At 43.6% G+C, this 19,759-nt stretch overlaps 1 protein-coding gene across 8 annotated transcripts in view; it reads right to left on the bottom strand.

The window, feature by feature from the left end:
* NTRK2 (neurotrophic receptor tyrosine kinase 2) overlaps nt 1-19,759 on the bottom strand; it is a 170,175-nt gene that overhangs the window by 16,666 nt on the left and 133,750 nt on the right. For all 8 annotated transcript variants that reach the window (XM_081213621.1, XM_081213623.1, XM_081213622.1 and 5 more), the window contains 3 exons: nt 17,307-17,437; nt 12,300-12,472; nt 6,205-6,439 (listed from right to left, as the gene is read on the bottom strand). In XM_081213621.1, coding sequence (XP_081069747.1) covers nt 6,205-6,439; nt 12,300-12,472; nt 17,307-17,437 — 539 coding nt within the window. The remainder of the gene's footprint in view (nt 1-6,204; nt 6,440-12,299; nt 12,473-17,306; nt 17,438-19,759) is intronic.

Below are 19,759 nucleotides of genomic sequence, written 5' to 3'. Positions count from 1 at the left end.
ACTGGTAACCAACACTTGCTTTTCCACTATGCACCGCAGAGCTAAGAGATACACAGATCAGGCAAATGAACAGCTGATGCAACATTCAGTGGCAAATATGCAGTTTCAATAGTAAAAAGACACAAGCTTACTACACGTTCCAGAATCTTTTGCAGTTGATCAATGTCTTGCTTTGATCATACTTTTACCCAACCTTCCTCCCAAACAACAACGCAAAGAGTAAAAAGAATACAAATATTTTTACAAAGCAAAACCTTCAAATATCTTCCCAGCTAATTAATTTCAAGGATGCAAGAGACTTCAGATATCTGGGTAAGCAGGCGTGCTTTAAAATTCTGCCTAAATACAGGCAACAACCGATTTATGCACATCCAAATGATAACACATGGCACAGAATCTGGAAGTGACCCTAAAATGCCACTAAAAGGCAGGAACAGGGGTGGAGATGAACCACTGCTGGAAAGTCAGCACCAGTTAGGCAGCCTGCTGGGGCCACCCCTGCTGTTTATATGGCCTTTGGTGGTTGATATTGCAGGAGGTGATGTTTTCGCTCCCACACTGTTTAGGGCCTTGTACTTGGAACTGGGCCTAGTAGTTCACTGGCAGCCAGTATAGTTTTTTTCAGGACCAGTGACACATGGTCCAATTGGTCTGCCACACCAGCTGCAGCTTCCAGGCTGTCTTTGAGCGCAGCCCCACATAGAGCGTATGTGTGGAGCCCAAATGCAAGTTCACTAGAGCATGGCCTACTGCAGTCAGGCTATTCTGGCTCAGAAACAGCTATGACTGTCCAACGAAAAACAAATCAACTCCATCTACCGAGGCCACTTGGAATTCCGGTGACCGATCTGAATCAAGGTGCACTCCCAGACCATGAGTGTGTCTTCACGGGGAGTGCAACTCACCCTGCAGATCACTCACCTAATTCCAGGATTTGAGAACCACCCACCCACAGCACTTGGATTTATCAGGATTCAGCTTCAGATTACTGGCCGCCATCCAGCCCATCACTGCTTCTAGGCACTGATCCAAATTTTTCACAGCCTCTTCTGGTATAAACGGAACGGTGAGATAAAGCTGCATATTATCAGCATGCCGAAGACACCATGCTCCAAATCCCTGGATGACAACTCCCAATGGTTTCATATAGATGTTGAAAAGCATGAGAGACAGAATAGACCCCTGGGAGACCCCATGGCCTAAATGCCCTGCAGGCAAGAACAGAACCATTGTAATACAATGGCTCCGACTCCCCCCCCCCCCACTTTGTTGTTCCAGAAACCTTGATCAACGGTGTCAAAAACCACTGAGAGATTAAAGAGATTAAGGAGAAACAACAGGATCACACTCTGTTCCTCTCGCATAGCTTGGTCAAGGTGACAGAGACTGTCTTGGTGCTAAAACTAGATCTAAAACCAGAGGTCTGGATAATTCGCTTCCTCCAGACACACCTGCCACTCGCTGGCCACCACCCTCTCCATCATCTTGCCCATGAAGGGAATACTAGAAACTGGGTGAATGTTTCCTAAAACCTCTTGGTCCTCTTCAGGAGGGGTTGTACTACCACCTCTTTCAAGGTGGTGGACATAACTCCCTCAAGTGGTGTGGCATTTACCACTCCTAGTCAATCCCCTCCTACTTGATTTCATCAATCATAATGGATGGGGATCAATAGGACATGTCGTTAGCCTCAGTACCGCAAGTGTCCTGTCCATGTCCAGGATAGGATCATTATCACTATTTGTCTTTATCAAGACAATCATTTCCTCCCATGTTGGTTCAGGGAAATGTTAGGAGGTCACGGTCCCACTTCTGCTTTAGAAGGGGACTAGGGCCTTAGGGTGGAGCAACTTTGGACAGTATGCAATAAAGGAGGGCTAGCTAAGAGGTCCTGGGAGCTTTGGGTACACCGGACCAATCTAGCATCTGAAAGAAGGCTTAACCAAACCCCAGAAGAATGGCTAAGGGCATAGAGACTCGCCTGAGTTGGACCTCTGTCTGCTACTGTTCTTTCAAAGTTTACCTAGCAGCCAGGCTAGGCTGGTGCAGAAGCCACCTCTCAGCAACTGGGCAGATGAAGGCCAAGGCCCTTCCTTTTTAGGCAAAATTAATTTGAATTATGACAAATAAAGTAGTAGTATTTTACCCATCTAGTTCTGTGTTGCTTCTCTCTTTTCTCTCCTACTTCCACAGTGGGCACTATAAACTACAAACAACCTAAGATTCTGATTTTAAGGCTTTCTGACATCAAGGAACCCTTCCTATATTGCTTTGCCCACTGAGGATGCTTAAATAAAAATATTTATAGCCTTTTAAACTGCGTGTATGTGGGGGTATTGTCTTTCTTTGTCACTATTTTATGTATTTTTGTGTTTTTTGTATTGTAAACTGCCTTGTGATCCTCAGATGAAAGGCAGTATATAACTTTAAGAAATGTTTATAGTGGAGTTATAAACTCCATTTTATGTTTATAATGGAGCCCCTTCCGTGTTGCAAAGGATTCTGGGGCATGTCCTAGGGCTCTCTAAGGCGCATCACCATTGTCCCATGTGGGTTGAAAACATACCTTAGAATGTGCCCAAAACAGTCTTGTGCATTCATTTGTGCATTCCCCACTGCTGGGGAAGACAAGAAGTGACTGGCAAGCTGGCTTTGGGGGAAGCTGGTCTGCCACTACTGATTTATTTTTTTCCATTGAGGAGTTCCAGGATTTCCCAGAAGAGAGTTTGAAAACCCTGTTATGGGAGGATATTTTTCCATGATAGAAAGCAAGCACCAAATTCTGGAGGGTGCTAGGCAAGAGTCCGGGGAACACCGAACAAGCGCGCTGAGTGAGCGAGGGTGCATGTGCTGCTCCCGCCGAGCGTCGGCTCGGTGTTTTCCCTTTTAGCCTGCAGGCGCCGAATTCTGAAGGGTGCCAGAAAGCTAAAAGGGGAAAAACCGAGCCGACACTCTGCAGGAGTGGTGCACACGCCCTCGCTCACTCGGTGCAGGCAACTCTGGGAAGGGGGGGGGCGCCGGAGGGATCTTTGCACCACGGCGCCAGATATGCTTAAGACGACCCTGGCTCTGTGATTTCTCTTCCTCTAAGCTGACACCCACACCATACATTTAAAGCACTCCTGTGCCACTTTAACAGTCATAGCTTCTCCCAAAGAATCCTGGGAACTGTAGTTTGTTAAAAGTATAGGTACAATTCCCAGCACTCTTAGCAAACCACCTTCCACAGGATTCTCTGGGAGAAGCTATGACTGTTAAAGTAGAATAAGAGGGGGTGTTTTTTTAATGTATGGTGCAGATGTAACCTAACTTGCCAGACAGACTTATTTTGAAGCTACTGCCCTTGAGGCATTATTGTCTCTTAAAGTGTAAAAAGTGCTGAAATTTTGCGGATGCAAATTAGCCAGTGGCAACCCTTTCCTGCCCCAAGGTCTTAAAACTGCACGTGAAAGTCATGTTCGCTCGTGTGACGTGATGTCATTTTCGTAGTGTAACAATGTACTAGCTTGGAAGGCTAAAGCTTGGGAAGACAACATGTGACAGAAATCTAGTTCAGATGTTCACTAATTGCAAAGTATGGATCACTGGAGGAAGCAACAGACAATGCAAACCAAAATAAGAGTGTTCTTTTTCGGCTCTTAATTAAAACAGTTGTATGAAAATAAATACTGTCCTTGTGTGGTGGTGCAGTTTCCTCTGCCTTGCCACTAAGCCATATGTAACAATTCACTTTTGAAGCAGGATGTCTGCAGACAACAGAACTGCTCAGAATCGGTTCTGTCCTCTCACAGAGCCAGGCCACTAAGCGAAGAATGAGGTGGCTAAAGAGCACGACTCTTTATTTAAAACCAAATGCTGTTAGCCCATGACTTGTTGCTTTACAATAACCACAGCCACTTGCCTCATTAAAAGAAGTTAGCAACAAAGACAGCAATAAATAATCAGTTTAGCACTGAAGCTTTTATCTTTTGTGAAGTCCTTTGTATGTTGATCAACAAATTGATCCATAAGCAATGACTGAACGTTTGTTGCTCTGCAGGGAGTTCACAAATCAAACACAAATGCATGGGAACATGGTTATGTCACCATCGGAAGGTAGGCATTGTGAGATGGCAGCAACATGCAACCCATTAATGTTGTGATGCACGATTTTTATCTGATACAGTCCTACCTCAGGTTACAGACACTTTGGGTTGCGCGATTTCAGGATGCGCACAGCGCCGAATCTGGAAGTACCAGAATGGGTTACTTCCAGGTTTCGGTGCTTGCGCATGCACAGAAGCGCTAAATCGCATTTTGCACATGTGCAGAAGCACCGAATCAGGACCCGCACTTGCGCAGACGTGGTGCTGCGGGTTGCTGGTGCTGCGGGTTGCGGACGCTGCGGGTTGTGAACGTGCTTCCCGCAGAGATCACGTCCGCAACCCGAGCGTCCACTGTATTTTCTTTCCAGTAAGATCTGGTCTCTCTCAGGCTTAAGAACAGATATGGTGGTTGTGTTATCATTGAAATGATGTGGCAGATCAAACTGACCAGTCGACATTCATTGAGAAATGCTTTTTCCTTATTCATGTCAAGCGAGCTCTCAGGTCTCAGAAGAAACTTGTAAGCTACTCGTGAGCAGGAATAGAAGAAAAGATTAGCCAAACAGTTATTTCATTTTTAATATTTATCAACTCACAGCTAGCATGTTGGATCAGAATAAGAATTCAGTAGGTCAGTATCTTCACTGAGAAAATAATGTGCCAAAAGCTGTTTCTCAAAAGTTTTCTTCTGAAAAAGAGGCTTCCCTTTACCTGCCTCATTCCTCAGGGAGCTTTAGAACTTCTTTATAATTTCAGTGAGTGTGGTGTTTCCTGATCTTAAGTCTCAGGGGAGGAATGTCTCCCCCTGGGCTTTAATTGAAGGGTGGGACACTGGGGAGGCTGGCCACTGACAGCCTGGGCACACTCACTGATTTTGTTTTTTTAAGAAGGTGCTCCCTTTTACCTAAAAAATTAAATAAAACCACACTGATTTCTTTATAAGTAAAAAGATTACTCTTTTCACAAATGAACATCTGCCAGGAGCAGGGTAGGCAGCCTCCCTGGGTTACCCTGCTCAGAAAGAGTCCAGCAATGACATCCTGGGGTTTTCAGGGCAGGCGCTTGGGAAGACTGAAGGAGGCAGATCACGGGAGAGATGAATTGTAGAATGAAAGAAAGGACACTCACAAGAACCTCGGCTCATCTCAGAAGTAAGTGCAACAAAAATCTTGCATCTCACCCACGAGAATTTTACTTAATTTTCCTTTCCCCTTTGAAAATTTTGGAATGCCATTTCTTTTCTCATTAATGGATACAGAATATTCATGAAAAAAATGCAGAAGGCATTTTCCAGCAGAATGCTAGTCTGAGACTTTGGCCAGCCAGGCGGCTCAAGGAAATTCATAAAGCAAGACAAGCCGGCAATATGTGGAGCCAACTATTTCTTCCCAACATCTGGTGGTCAGCATTCTCTGTGACTACAGAATTGCATTTTTGGATATCATACATAGCTAGAAATCACAGCTGAAAATGGTCTCGGTTTATTTATTTTAAAAGCCAAAGGGTGAATTTAACATTGCACTATTATGGAACAAAGGAACCAACTCCCATCTCCCCCCCCCCTTGGTGTGCCAATCTGAGATTCTCCTGACCCCCTGGGCAAGCTTTGTGGGGCCTGAGCAAAGGAGCGGGGAAAGCCCTGTTGTGCTCCTGCTGGTGCAACTGGCCCCAAGTATGAAAGTGGCAGCCATAAAGTGTATATTATACAAGATGTATAATATTTCAGTTTTACAGAGTGAAAGATCAGTCTAACAGTTAATGAATTGCCCTCTGGCCCTCAATTGATTTATGACCGGGTAGGGATTTTAATCCAGGTCTCCCAGATAAAAGTCAAATACTATACCCACTGGAGCACTCAGCAGCATATATTTCCTAAAGTGTCCATCCTTGACACTTTAAACTCAACTCTACTAACATTTTCTGCTTGTAGATTAATAATGGTTTCTGTATCACTCTTTGCACAAGCCACATGGCAGTTTAGAACAAAATTAAGTAAAATAATCAGTAAGGTCCATAAAATGACACAACCTCTAAAAATAACAGCACAAATACTGGCTTCAATTGCTGCAACAAGATGGCAGACTGAAGCCAAAGTTATTAAAAACGACAAATCACTTACCCTGTAGTAATCTGTGCTATACACGTCTCTTGACATTCCAAAATCTCCTATCTTCACCAGTAAGTTTTCACCAACCAGGCAATTCCGAGTGGCAAGGTCACGATGCACAAAATGCTGTGATGCCAAGTAAACCATGCCAGCTGCAATCTGCTGGGCAATATGTAACATCTGTGACTGGGTTAGCTCAGTTAGATGACTCCCTTCAGCCATCAGAGCTGCATCAGGTCCATGTGCCCTGTATGGAACACAGGAGAGTGTAAGCAGATCCATTTATTCATTTCCTTTAAGTTTAAAACATGCACACACAATGGAAGAACCATAGGGGAGATGAAGATCCATGCACCCCAATCTCTTTAATGACCATCTGTTTTGAAGAGCAAGCAAAGTGCTTATTGAGTTTATCCCATAACAACAGTCCTTTTCCAGGTTAAGAATCTCAGTTGTATGATGCATGAAAACATCAAGACCTGGATTAACAGACCTCAGGCTCATTCACACTTACATGTCTAGGCACAGGTCCTGGCTTTCCAGGTTCCTGTCCAAGCCGCGCTGGGACTTTCCCTGCAAAAACCTGCTCTTTACCGCTAAACTGGAGCAAACAGCAATCTGAGGAAAGCCTGAATTGCTGTTTGCTCCGATTCAGCAGTAAAGAGCAGGTTTTCCTGGGGAAAGAGGCAGGGCAAAAAAACAAAGCACTTGGACATGGCTGGGAAAGTGTGAAGACATGCCTAGAAAGTGAGGGGCAAAGGGTGAGTGTGGGTGAGCCCTTGTCTCTACAAATGAAAAGGGACTTGCTGGTCTCTGCCAAGACTTAGCAGAACACATAGAAACCCTACATATTCTGCCTTGGGCTCCATGGAGGAAAGCCAAATATAATATGAAACTATTGTACTCAATGCTCAGTAGTACCCTCCGAAGCTCTATAGCAGGTGATGCCATTTAAGCTCTGGAAATGGACTCTTAATAACCAAAGAAAAATAAAGAAGAAGGGTGCTGCTCAAGTTATTAAGAGACAAAACATTCATATACGTGAACTGTCTTGTTTTGCTCATTACACATCCCTCTGCCAGCCATAGGACAGCGGGCATAGATTACAGCATACATTCCAATACAAATTGGTGGGGTGCATTCTTTCATTAGTCCCAGAGAGAGACTTTGAAACACAAGCTTCGTTTCTGGTGAAATAGTCTACTGCTCATAATCCTCACTACAAACTGTGGAACAATCTCTGTGAGAACATCAGAAGCAGAATGGTTTTACACCAGTGACAACGCAAATGGCGCTAGGTGAGTGTTCCTGCTGGTTCTGAGTTATCGTCTTGCAGAATAGTTATTGCACTGGTGACTGGGAGGGATGGGCTGGATAACTTTGCTCCTCTTCTGTCCTTCATAAGACCCAAGACAAAAGTTACAAAGAAAGATTGGGATGGAATCTGTCAGGAACTCATCCTACACTCGAGTAGGACCCTGGCAGAGACCCATGCCCAACTGGCATGTTCTCTCCCTCCTGGTCGATTTTTCGGGAGCTTCAAAAGCTTTCTTCAGCCCGAACATCACAGAGACCGATGCCAACAGACACTGGCACACTTAGGGATCCGCAGAGTCTTCGCAGCTTGTGTAACAGACCTCAACAACTCAGCATTTTGGCTAATCTACTTTATTTACCTATAAACACACACGGAGCACTGGAACATGGCTCTCGCTCTCTCTAGCACCAGACAGCAAAGAGAAAGAACAAAGGACAATAGTCCCACCTCACAGAACACAGTAATACAAACATCCTGTCTCCATCACTTCCCACTTTGTGGAGTCAAAACATACACCATTATGTGATAGACGAAAAAATCCCATGACTGCAATCATGGAGCAGGAATTCTAACAGAACGTACCCATCCTAGTCCCTTCTCACTTCGGACTTGTGCAATCTGACATGAAGGCAAATGTCAGCCTTCAGCCCTTAGAACACAGGATACATATCTGAGGATACATATCTGGGGGGAGAGTTTAACAATCTGTCATAAATGCTCAAAACAGAGAGCAAAAAATACAGAGGCAGTGACTGGAATGAAGTCTTCCAATTATGCAAATTCGCATACATTCACTTCTGGTTTTTGTGTCTGTAGAACGACATGGGTTTTTAAACAAACACATGAATAAACAAATAAGGAACTGGAGTAGAAGAGGATGAAAAAGAGTGGAAAACAAAAAGAAAGATGATAAAGGCCAAAGCAGAAACCCAAAGGGTGGGACACGATGACTTGTACTGTCAAAATCCCGCCTTTTATTACTGTATCATTTTGCTTGCTGAGCTGTAGAGCAGATTGCTTTATTCACGTTTAAAAGCTTTCTTCCATGATCATTGGAGATATTTTGAAAATAAAATAAAAGCTGAGTTTGAAAATGAGCAAGGAGATTTTGAGGGAAGCAACAGCAAAATCCTTGTTGCAGGTGGTAGAAGCACAAGGCTGGCTTGCCATGGATTTGAGGAGACCAGCGCATGCTTTCAAGTGGCCCTCACATGAGAATGTGAAGGTTGTGTCGCTGGGCACTCAGATCCTAAAGAGATAAACAGCTGCACTGTTATTTCACAGACTGGAATGTCGCAAATTAACTACAGCAGCATTTCATGTGAGAAAACTCACACAAGCCTTACGATTACACCGCAGATCTGATATAGGTCCCTTTTTAATTCCTAACTCCCATATTAAGTGCATACAGTTGTATGTACATGGTGGCTGAAATGTAGGGCTGTCACCCATCCCTAGAAAAACGTGATTGTCCTTTTTTCAAGTGTCCCCTGTCCTTTGTTGTTTAGTCGTTTAGTCGTGTCCGACTCTTCGTGACCCCATGGACCAGAGCACGCCAGGCACTCCTGTTCCACTACCTCCCGCAATTTGGTCAAACTCATGTTAGTAGCTTCGAGAACACTATCCAACCATCTCGTCCTCAGACGCCCCCTTCTCCTTGTGCCCTCCATCTTTCCCAACATCAGGGTCTTTTCCAGGGAGTCTTCTCTTCTCATGAGGTGGCCAAAGTATTGGAGCCTCAGCTTCAGGATCTGTCCTTCCAGTGAGCACCCAGGGCTGATTTCTTTAAACAGGACACCTTTTTCATGTATTCAACTCCTCCTCCTCAAAACTGTGTGGGCAGCTTTTAACATTGGCAGAAAAACAAACTGTGAAGCAGCAATCCTTCTGCAGTCACGGCACATATCATACGTAGTTAGTCTTTGTTAATAATATTTGACTATCATCCATTAGAATTATTTCCACATAAATTTGATTTTTAAAAAGAAAAAGAAAAATGGTTCTTCTTTTTCATTTTTGTCCAATTTATATCTATAACAGACACACAGCTGTGTGTGGCTGCCACATTTCATTTTGTTGTTTAGGTTTCCTAAGCCTAAATGCTACCCACAAGAAGGCTTCTTGACCTTCAGATCCTGGCCTGCAGTTTGGCCCTGTACTGCAGGAAGCCAGCACTGTGAAGGACGTAGAGAGTTTACTTTTTCCTGGCGGCCATGGGGGGCGCTGCAGGGTAAGAAATAAAGGTTCCTTTGCCTCACGATCAGCAAGCAGCCTTTTATTAAGCTGCGTCAAATGGCAGAAGAAAGCCAGACTTAAGCGCAAGTTCAAGAGCAATTCAGCATTCTAAACCTGAGAAATAACTAACAACTGGAGGCAGAGAGAAAGAGTGCAAAAGAAAGACCATGTGTTGCTGTGGTATAATCCCAAGTCAAAACTCAAGAGACAAATGTAAATGAATAAGTGCTTCAAATGCTATTAAACGGGTGCCATTATTATGAATTTTTAATGTTTGCATTCAATTGTGGGAAGCTGCCTTGTGCTGCTCATCCAGGCCACATCAGCTGGCACTATCGGTCTATTAATAGCATGGATCTCTCTCCCCACATTTGTTTGGGAGTAAAGCCTACAGTGGGATTTACTTCCAAGTAAACATGTGTCAGGCCAGGCTGCCAGTAAGGTATTCTCCCTGTGGAAATGGCACATGCCTTTTGGGGATGAAATGGCTGCGCTGTTAAACACAGGCTGCCTGTATCCCAGTGACTGCAATTTAGGCGGCCTTCCTCTCTCCAAAGCAAAGCAGTATGGGAATGCTAATGGTATCTCACATCAAGAACTCTGTTAGCTAAAGAAGGACCTGCTGTGAAACACATCATGCCTTTAAGGCACATTCAAAGCACCTTCTTGCCCTCTAAGCAGTCTTGGCACTGCAGTTTGTTGAGGGCTGCTGGGAATTGTAGCTCTGTGAGTGGTAAACTATAGGGCCCTGAATGCTTTGAGGGAAACAAGGTGCGTCAAATATGCTTTAAAGGTATAAGCATCCATTAGATGCCAGTTGTGTATACAATGGACTTACGAAGGGGAAGAAACAGGATCACAGCAGCAAGTTCTGCTACTCAACCTATGTACATTCACTAAACTATGCAGTCCCTTCATGCGGTACAAACAGTACACCCATAGACTTAGATGTCATCTGGGAATCTGATTTCTGTTGACGTAATCGCAGGTCACATGAACACAAGGCCTGCTCTAGCTTTCTGGGGATGCTTGGATGCAAGATATCAACAAGGCCTTATCTCTTCTCTTTCCTCCTTAAACGGCACTTCTCCCTCTATCATACTAATAAAGTGTCAAGCTAGGAGGATGGGTTAGATACACTGGATGCCTTTAAGAAATGTTACTCGTGTGCAGAAACATGCACTAGAGTTTCAGCCTCCTAAATTTTTCAATGGTGGTTGAATGCCTCTTGACGCTAATGCATTTATATGCAAGTACAAGAACAAAAAGCAGACAACCACCTGCACAGATAATGAAGCTGAAATTAAATGGACAAAGCTAAGGGCTCGTCCACATTGCCACTTGCCGCACTACTTGCCCCCAGGAAAACCTGCTGTTTATCGCTGAATCAGAGCAAATGTCAATCATGTTTTCTCTGGATTTTAGTGCTAAAGAGAGTGTTTTCTGGGGCAAAGTTGTGTGGCAAAGGCAAAACTGTTTGGACTCACGCTTTCTAGGAACAAGCCAAGTGGAAGTGAGGACAATCCCTAATTTAGGCTGCAATTTTAACTCCACTTACCCAGGAAATAAGCTTGATGAAATTCAACAGGGCTTACTTCTGAGTAGGCATGGGTAGGGCTGCGCCATTAGAATATTAGCTAGTGAAAATGATTTCTCTGTTCAAAATGGTATCTTGAGGAATATTTGCTGTTGATGTGTGGTCTTTAGGTAATATGACTGCCAAAATACCCTTCCTAACAGAAGACCTAATTCCAGAATAAAGTTTGGCATCCAAAAGGCATCTCCAGGAGCCCAATAATTGTGCCAGATCATGTGGTCCATGGAATACACTCATAGATGATCCTATAAGCTCAGGCTGGATAGTTTTGGAACACAGGATTGGAGGACAGAGCCAGATTTTGAGAATGTGCCCTGTTCTTAAATGTTTTCATATGGCTCAGTTCCTATGATCTCTCACAGCACTTTAGGAAAGTAGACATCAAGTCGATTGGATAGTTTCAGGGTTTTTTTGGTATACTTCTTCTCTTTCCCATGGTTTGCAGAATTTTCATGAGTCCTATGTTCCCCATTCCTGGGTCTAAATCCTACCTTTTGTGCACAGCTTCTCCCAGCCCTAGCCTGAGATGTGTGCCATTTTATAACGTGTGTGAGTAAGCCCCATGGTGTTAAATGGGACTTACTCCCAGGTAAAAATGTATAGGATTGGAAGCTAAGGGTTGTATGTGACTAAGTCTTACTCAGCGTAGACCCACTGAAATAGTAACTTGAGCCATGACTTTTGGTGGCACATAATAAACAAAACCAAAACCCATCAAAATGCAAGTTATGAAATATCTGGGCTATATTCTCATTATTGGCCAACACTGTTGGATACCTGATGGACTCTAGTCCACAAAAACTTGTGTTGTAATGCATGTATTAGTCTTTAAGGTGCTATGTTGTTGTTGTTGTTGTTGTTGTTGTTGTTTGCTGCAACAGACTAGCCCAACGTTATTTCTCTGAAAGCTATTTCCACCATTGTACATAATTAGCAGATGTTTCTTTATGAATTTACCTGAGGAACTTGTTAAGATCTCCATGCTTCATGTATTCAAAGACCATGATGAGGGGATCTCCTTCCACACATACCCCATAAAACTTCACAATGTGTTCATGCTGTAAGTTAGTTAATAGTTCTGCCTCCCGGTGGAAGTCTTTGCGGGCATTATCGCTAGCATCTTTTAGTGCCTGTGAGGAAAGAGTCAAACAAAGTTAAGAGAAATACCGGTACATCACACACTTTTCAGAAACTTGGCAACTCCTTTTTTTGTTTTGGGAGGAATCACGCCGTCAAGAGTGTTGTGTGTTGCACTATTTCCTTCTGCAATTTCTTATGCCATAGGTCACCCGGGAGCCTAAGTCACCAGGTACTTACATGGTGGCAAGTTGTCTTTCAAGTTCTCTTCTTGGGCGATACATATTTTTTTCCATTTTTACATACTGTTACATTCAACAACATGAAAAAATTCCTTCCAGTAGCACCTTAAAGACCAACTAAGTTAGTTCTTGGTATGAGCTTTCGTGTATCTGAAGAAGTGTGCATGCACACGAAAGCTCATACCAAGAACTAACTTAGTTGGTCTTTAAGGTGCTACTGGAAGGAATTTTTTTATTTTGACTATGGCAGACCAACACGGCTACCTATCTACTACATTCAACAACATGGTGACCTTTCCTCCTCAGAAACATTGCACCCAAGTATCAAGCCTCTTGGCTCAGTCTGTGTTGCCAAACGGAACTATTTTGCAAGGAACAGCTATGTCAAAGCTATGTACCAGATATAGCTGTATTCACGCTGTAAAAAATCCCCGGTGGTCTGAAAATCTCTCACAGAATGAAAATGAAATTACCAATTTGGGAGGAAAAAATGAAGAGTGTATGCGTGTGTGTGTGTGTGTGTGTGTGTGTGTGTTTGTAAGCGAGAGAGAAAGAGGGAACATGCTATAAATCCTCAAATCCAAACACATTTAGGTTGCATTCAAACATGGGGTTTATTGCATGAGTTTTACAGGTACTAGGACTTCTGTCCAAATTTTCAATGTTCCTTAATTTGGCTTTTTGCTTGATATACCACCACGTCATGTTAAATTTCGTTCGCACTAGTGGGTGTGGTGTGACACAACAACAAATGTCATTGGATATGTCACACTCGCCTTCCCTTTCCAGGCTTGGGTGCTTCCATTCCCCCATGATTCACGGCACGGTATGCCAAACTTCCATGCAGAATTTCATTATGTGAATAAAACCTTTCCAATATTATAGGTTTCCAGGGCTGCAAGAGGATTTTTTTCTGGAAACAACATAGAAATGAGTACTAGAACTCTGACTACATTTGGCTAGCCTTCCAAGATGGGGATTTTACTGTGTGTGAACGATCACATGAAAGGCAAAAACCATCAGGGGAGGGAACACCAGGAAGATGGAACGAAGTGCTGTCTGAATGCAGCCTTAGTTGGGGAAGGTGGAATGGTGAACTCATGTTTTTCATCTCTGAGGAGTAGCAGCTGTTTTCCGTGATGGAGCTGTTGCCGTGGTAACTGTACACTGTCCGTCAAAACAGCCAAATGCACACTGTCTCTAAGCCCAGATAGATTGTTGATGCTTGAGAATGATTGCTTTTGGAACATCTTTGTGTCCCCAATCTAGTCCTTTCAGAACAGCAGAAACTCCCTTAATCAAAATTCTGCTTGTCGCTCTTTCCCACCCCAACTGCAGTCCTTTTCAGTAATTCAGTTCAGGGAAAATGAATGCGCAGGGTGGGAGCATCTCAGCGGCAGGGCCTACCTCTCATCTATATGTGCTCATTAGAAAACCCAAAGAGAGGGCATCACTGACTACCATTCATGATGGCTCTGGTCTGCCTTCATGGTCAGAGGCACTAATACTTCTGCATACCAGTTGCTGGAAACCACAGGAGGGGAGACGGTGCTGCTTGCAGATTACCCACAAGTCTCTGGTTGGGCTGCTGGCATGGTCCAGCAGGCTCTTCCTATGTTCTTATGTCCACACATGCATGTGCAGGATCTCTTCCGATGTTCTCATGAAGGTTAGGGGTAGAACCATCAACAAGCACACACCCCTGCCATGCATGTTCTTTATCTGTGTGCTGAACTATAGAGAAGTCCCTAAGCCTTCTACCATTTTGCTCTCTGTGGCTTTAACAGCCTTCGCTTTTCCATTAAGGTAAAGGTAAAGGGACCCCTGACCGTTAGGTCCAGTCGTGGACGACTCTGGGGTTGCGGCGCTCATCTCGCTTATTGGCCGAGGGAGACGGTGTACAGGTCATGTGGCCAGCATGACTAAGCTGCTTCTGGCGAACCAGAGCAGCACACGGAAACGCAGTTTACCTTCCTGCCATTGCGGTACCTATTTATCTACTTGCACTTTGAGGTGCTTTCGAACTTCTAGATTGGCAGAAGCAGGGACCGAGCAACGGGAGCTCACCCCGTCACGGGGATTCGAACCGCCGACCTTCTGATCAGGAAGTCCTAGGCTCTGTGGTTTAACCCACAGCGCCACTCGCGTTCCCTTCCATTAAGCTACAGTACTTTTTTTTAATTCCTCCTCTAGCGCCTTTTCTTTTCTTGAAGTCTTTTCTACACCACCCTAATGAAACAATCCCAAAAAAGTGTAACAGGAATATCCTGCAGCAAAGACAAAAGCCACACTTTTGCAATCAGAATTCTATTCTGTGGAGAACAACAAATTCTGTCTTATCTTGTCTGCTGTTTTCACATTGTTATGAGTTTGTTCATGGCCTCTCCATCTGCTTACTTTTAGAGGGCTTATAGCAGCACTGTGTGTTACTCAAATCTCAGCTAAATCTTTCTGCACAGAAGCTGGCTCCAGAATGGCCACACACAAATCAAACTCTGTCCAAACAAACTGAAAGTAAAAATAAACCTGAGTCAAGTTGTTTTTTTTAAAGGGCAAAGCAGAGCTTCCCTCTGTATGTGTTTTCCGCTTTTTATATCAAATCATTTTTTATGAATACCCTTTCTTCTAAAGCTATTATTTCATACAAGATTAGAATATTTGCCATCCTCTCTTCCACACACCCTGAAAATGCTACCTTTTGAGATTTTGTCTTCTCACAGGAAACAGCGGCTGCCATTCCCTAACATGTATACACAATGCTGTTCTGGGTTGCCCAGCAACCAGCAAGGAGGCATGTCAAAGATCCAATGAATGAATAGCAAATGTGACAATACTTGAACATTAAGTGAGATTATTTGGCCTTCTGGGGCAACTTGCTCAGATTCTCCTCTGTCTAAAATCTTTCTGAAATGGACATATTAGTCACAAAGTGTATATTCCACAAGGAGAATTGAAGGATGTGTGCATATAACATCCCCTAAGATTCCAGCACAATCCTATATGTATTTATACAGAAATAAGTTCCACTGTTTTCAGTGGGGCTCACTCCCAGGTGAATATAGATATTGGTGTGTGGGTGTGTAAGAGAGAGAGAGAGAAAAAATCTTTTTGCATTATTTGTGCTCTTATGTTTTCTCTCTGCATCAAGGTGACAACAATATTGTCAACTACAAAGCTACTTTGAGTAAGAGCTAAGCATTAACTACAAAGTCAGAGTTCCAGATCTGTCAACTTGCAACTGCAGTCCTGCTCACACTTGCAAATTGCATTCACTCAATATGTGAAAAGTGATGGTGGAGAGTAAGACTGCATCCTCTGGTCCTGCCCATATCTTCTGTGTGTTCACCAGTGTGGACAAAGTCCTATGTGGTATGTGTACAACTGGAAGCAAAGTAGATGCTTCCATGCAATTGAGAACTCTGCAAAAATGCTGGGCCAATGATCTCACAGAGCCTTTGTGCATTGATTTGTAACCACAATGGGCACACCTTCTGCATCTGAACACACAGAAGGGAGGAGTAGGCCAACAGATGTAATCCTCTACCACTCCTGAAAAGTAAACAGGCTTATCACATAATTTATCAAGATTCTATTGTCTTAAAGAGACAGGAAGTGATATCACATTGTTTACAATTCAGAAAAGAATAAATAATAAGCATTCTTAAAAAACAATTATGTGTCCCCCTTGGCTGACCAATTCATATATTTAAAAAAACACATAATGAAGACTTGAAGAAAAAGCATAATTCTTGGAATGCTAGTACTTTTCTCCAGGCACATAGTACAGTGGTACCTTGGGTTACATACGCTTCAGGTTACAGACTCTGCTAACCCAGAAATATTACCTCGGGTTAAGAACTTTGCTTCAGGTCAGGATGAGAACAGAAATCGAGCTTTGGCGACGCGGTGGCAGCAGGAGGCCCCATTAGCTAAAGTGGTGCTTCAGGTTAAGAACAGTTTTAGGTTAAGAACGGACCTCCGGAACGAATTAAGTACTTAACCCGAAGTACCACTGTACTGGTTGACACACAAACTAAGTGCATAGGTGGCCTCACATGCACAAGTTTGCTTAAAAATGTAGATCTAATTAAATTATCCCCCATGCTGTAAGAAACCATTTAGGGATGAGAGCCACAGCAAGGAGCACTTTATCTCTAATGTTCAGCCATGGAACATGTTTGCAGTACTGTACTAGGGCTCAACTCTCGAGCACGTGAAGCAAGAGAGAGTGCATCTTCAAACATCTGCAGAGTGCTTTTTCTTCCCTGCTGAATAAACGCAACTGGAATGTGAGATCGAGATTATGACAAGGTTCTCCTTCAAAAGGGTATGGCTTTCAGGTAGGCCACAACCTACTTCTAGGCATTTTCACAGGAATCTCCTGACTTCCTATTAACATTTGCAAGATGTTAATAGCAGCCTACTTTCAACAATGCAGGGCAGGTAGAAGCATGTGACTCTATGGATGTTGCTAAACTACAACTCCCATTATCCTTGACCGTTGGCCATGCTGGCTTGGGCCAATGAGAGATGGAGTCCAATAACATCTGGAGGGCCACAGGTGCCTCACCCATTTATAGCTGGAGACAATTCAATGGCAACAAACATCAACCGTTACATCCACAACAAAGATGGTTCATTTTACCTTCACTGCAACCAAGATCTTTTCCTGCTCATGACACAGATTATAACATTCGGCCAAGAAGACTTTCCCAAAGGCTCCTTCTCCCAGTTCCCTTTTGAGGACAATATTGTGTCGCTTGATGTGCTGGACAACTGCAAAATGAAGGTAAAGCAAGGATTAGAAATGAATTTCCTGGCCAACGAAAGAGGCAGTTTGGGAAGTGAGCCCAGGTAAAATCCCAGCGTGTAGAGCAACAGGGCTTGCATGCTCTGTTGACTTGGCAAGTCTGGCCCCAAAGCAGGACTCCTCTCTTTTTACCTGGCCATGTTAAGTCAAGCAGCTAATGCAGAGGTCAGGACCATTCAGGCTCACATCGCCGTTTCTAACAAACTCCGCCCACCCACCAATCATGTGACCTGACAATCATTTCAATCTGCCCCAACACCTTCCTCAGCTTCCTTCTGGTTAGACCTAACCATTTACTCATATTGTGTATGAGGTATACATTTACCCTACCCCCAAACAAAGGGGGAATTGAACATAAAATACATGAAATGGAATTGAAATATACCAGAGCTGGCCAGCTTTCCAGGGGCCACATTCTGATGTGGGGAGGCAAAGCCAAAAGAGGGTGGGGCACAAGAATGAAATACTTTGATATTGCTGTTAAAATGGCGTACAGGTTAGGTTGAAAAGGCTTAGAGAGGGGGAAAGTGTGCTCCTTTTTGACAAGATCGTCCGTCATCCTGGGATGTCTTTGATCACCGCAGCAGAGTGAGCTCTGAAAAAAACAATTCTGAATGCTGCTGCTTCAAGAAATAAATTAAGAGGAGGAAAACACTGAAGGACAGGCTGTGTTTATTTCCTGTCACTTCCGTTTTTTAAAATTTCTTTAACAGCTGCTCCCCTTTATTGCACAGCAAAGAAAATTTCTGAGGGGGGGGATTCATATAACCTAGGAAGATAAAGTAGGTCTTCCTTTAATTAAATCCAGCCTACTCTGTGGCTCTCCTCGCTTGCTCCTCTTAAATTAAGCTGCCACTTACTCTGTCTGTTTCATTCAACAACTAGGATAAATAAAATGTTTCATTCTAGCAAATATGATTTACACTCTTGCTCTGAGGTTAAACAGAGAAATAAGACAATTGGCAGCAATATGGCCATCATAGCCTGGGCAATTGTCTGCTACAGGATAAAACTCTCTGGCTGTATTAAAACTTGGACCCTTCACCATTTTCTTTGATGCCTGTTCCTTCTTTCCCTGCTTACAAAAAATTTTACAGGGCATGTCTACTCAAATGTAAGCCTCATTGAATTCTATGAGACTCACCACCATATAAATATGTACAGGATTGCAGTCTTGGCACTTAAAATACCAGACCATACACACGTATGAATGTCACAAACTATACTGAACAACTATTCCTGTTTTTGAGATGTTACTTGAGATGATACGAAAAGGATAAAGTTACGACAATGCTGCTGTTGCTGCTTTATTTTTGTCTGCTTCCCTTTATATCAGATGATCCTGTAGAGCAAGAGTGAAAGCTTCTGTTTTAGCGGGAGTTTCACTGCAAACCACTGCTGGAGCAAGGCTCTTTGAAAGGTCCCACCCACCTGTCACATTTGACCCATGAGAGATAGGACAGGCACAGTGGGGAATAAAGGTTCTCTACCCCTCCTTTATAGTGTAAATCAAACACTGGCCCAGACAAAATAAGCAGCGGTTGCAGGCGCCACTGATCAACCCCATCCTCTTGTCAAAATGGCCAGTGGAGGATGCAACAGGTAAAGGATGCAGCCCGCCCGCTGCATAAGTTTCCCCACCGTTGCTTTTCACGTTGAACTGATGGCTCCAAAATGCTAACAGATAGGACTCATAATAAGAGGGCCCTGAAAATGGAAAACTAGGCTAACAGACTTGCTGAACTCAGCACCTGCCTCTACGAACACAGAATTATAGAACTGTCATGAAGAAAGGCATCCTAAGTGTCATCTAGTCCAAAGCCCTGCGATGCAGGAATCACAGCTAAATCCCTGACAGATGGCCATCCAAACTCTGTTTAAAAACTTCCAGCGAAGAAGAGTCAACAACCTTCAGAAGTGGTATGTTCCACTGTTGAGAAGCTCTTGCCATCAGAAAGTTCTTCCTAAAGTTTAGTTGGAATCTCCTTTCCTGTTATTTGGAACAGCAGAAAACAAGCTTGCTTCGTCTTCCATGTGACAGCCCTTCAGATATTTGAAGATGATTACCATGTCACCTCTTTTCCAGGCTAAACACCCAACTCCCTCAACCATTCCTCATAAGACTTGTTTTTCAGGCCCTTTATCATCTTGGTCACCCTCCTCGGCACATGTTCCCAATATATGAATCTTCCTTATACAATGTCCCATCAGGCCCAGTATTGTCAAGCTCCCAAGTGCTCATGCTAGGATCTTAAACTATCCCTGCTACTGGAGAAGCTAGGGAGTGA

The sequence above is a fragment of the Podarcis bocagei genome, assembly GCF_964188305.1.
Source record: "Podarcis bocagei genome assembly, chromosome: 11".
NCBI classification, from domain to species: domain Eukaryota; kingdom Metazoa; phylum Chordata; class Lepidosauria; order Squamata; family Lacertidae; genus Podarcis; species Podarcis bocagei.
Note: the sequence above shows the minus strand (reverse complement) of the source record. Positions and strands in the feature narration are given on the sequence as shown.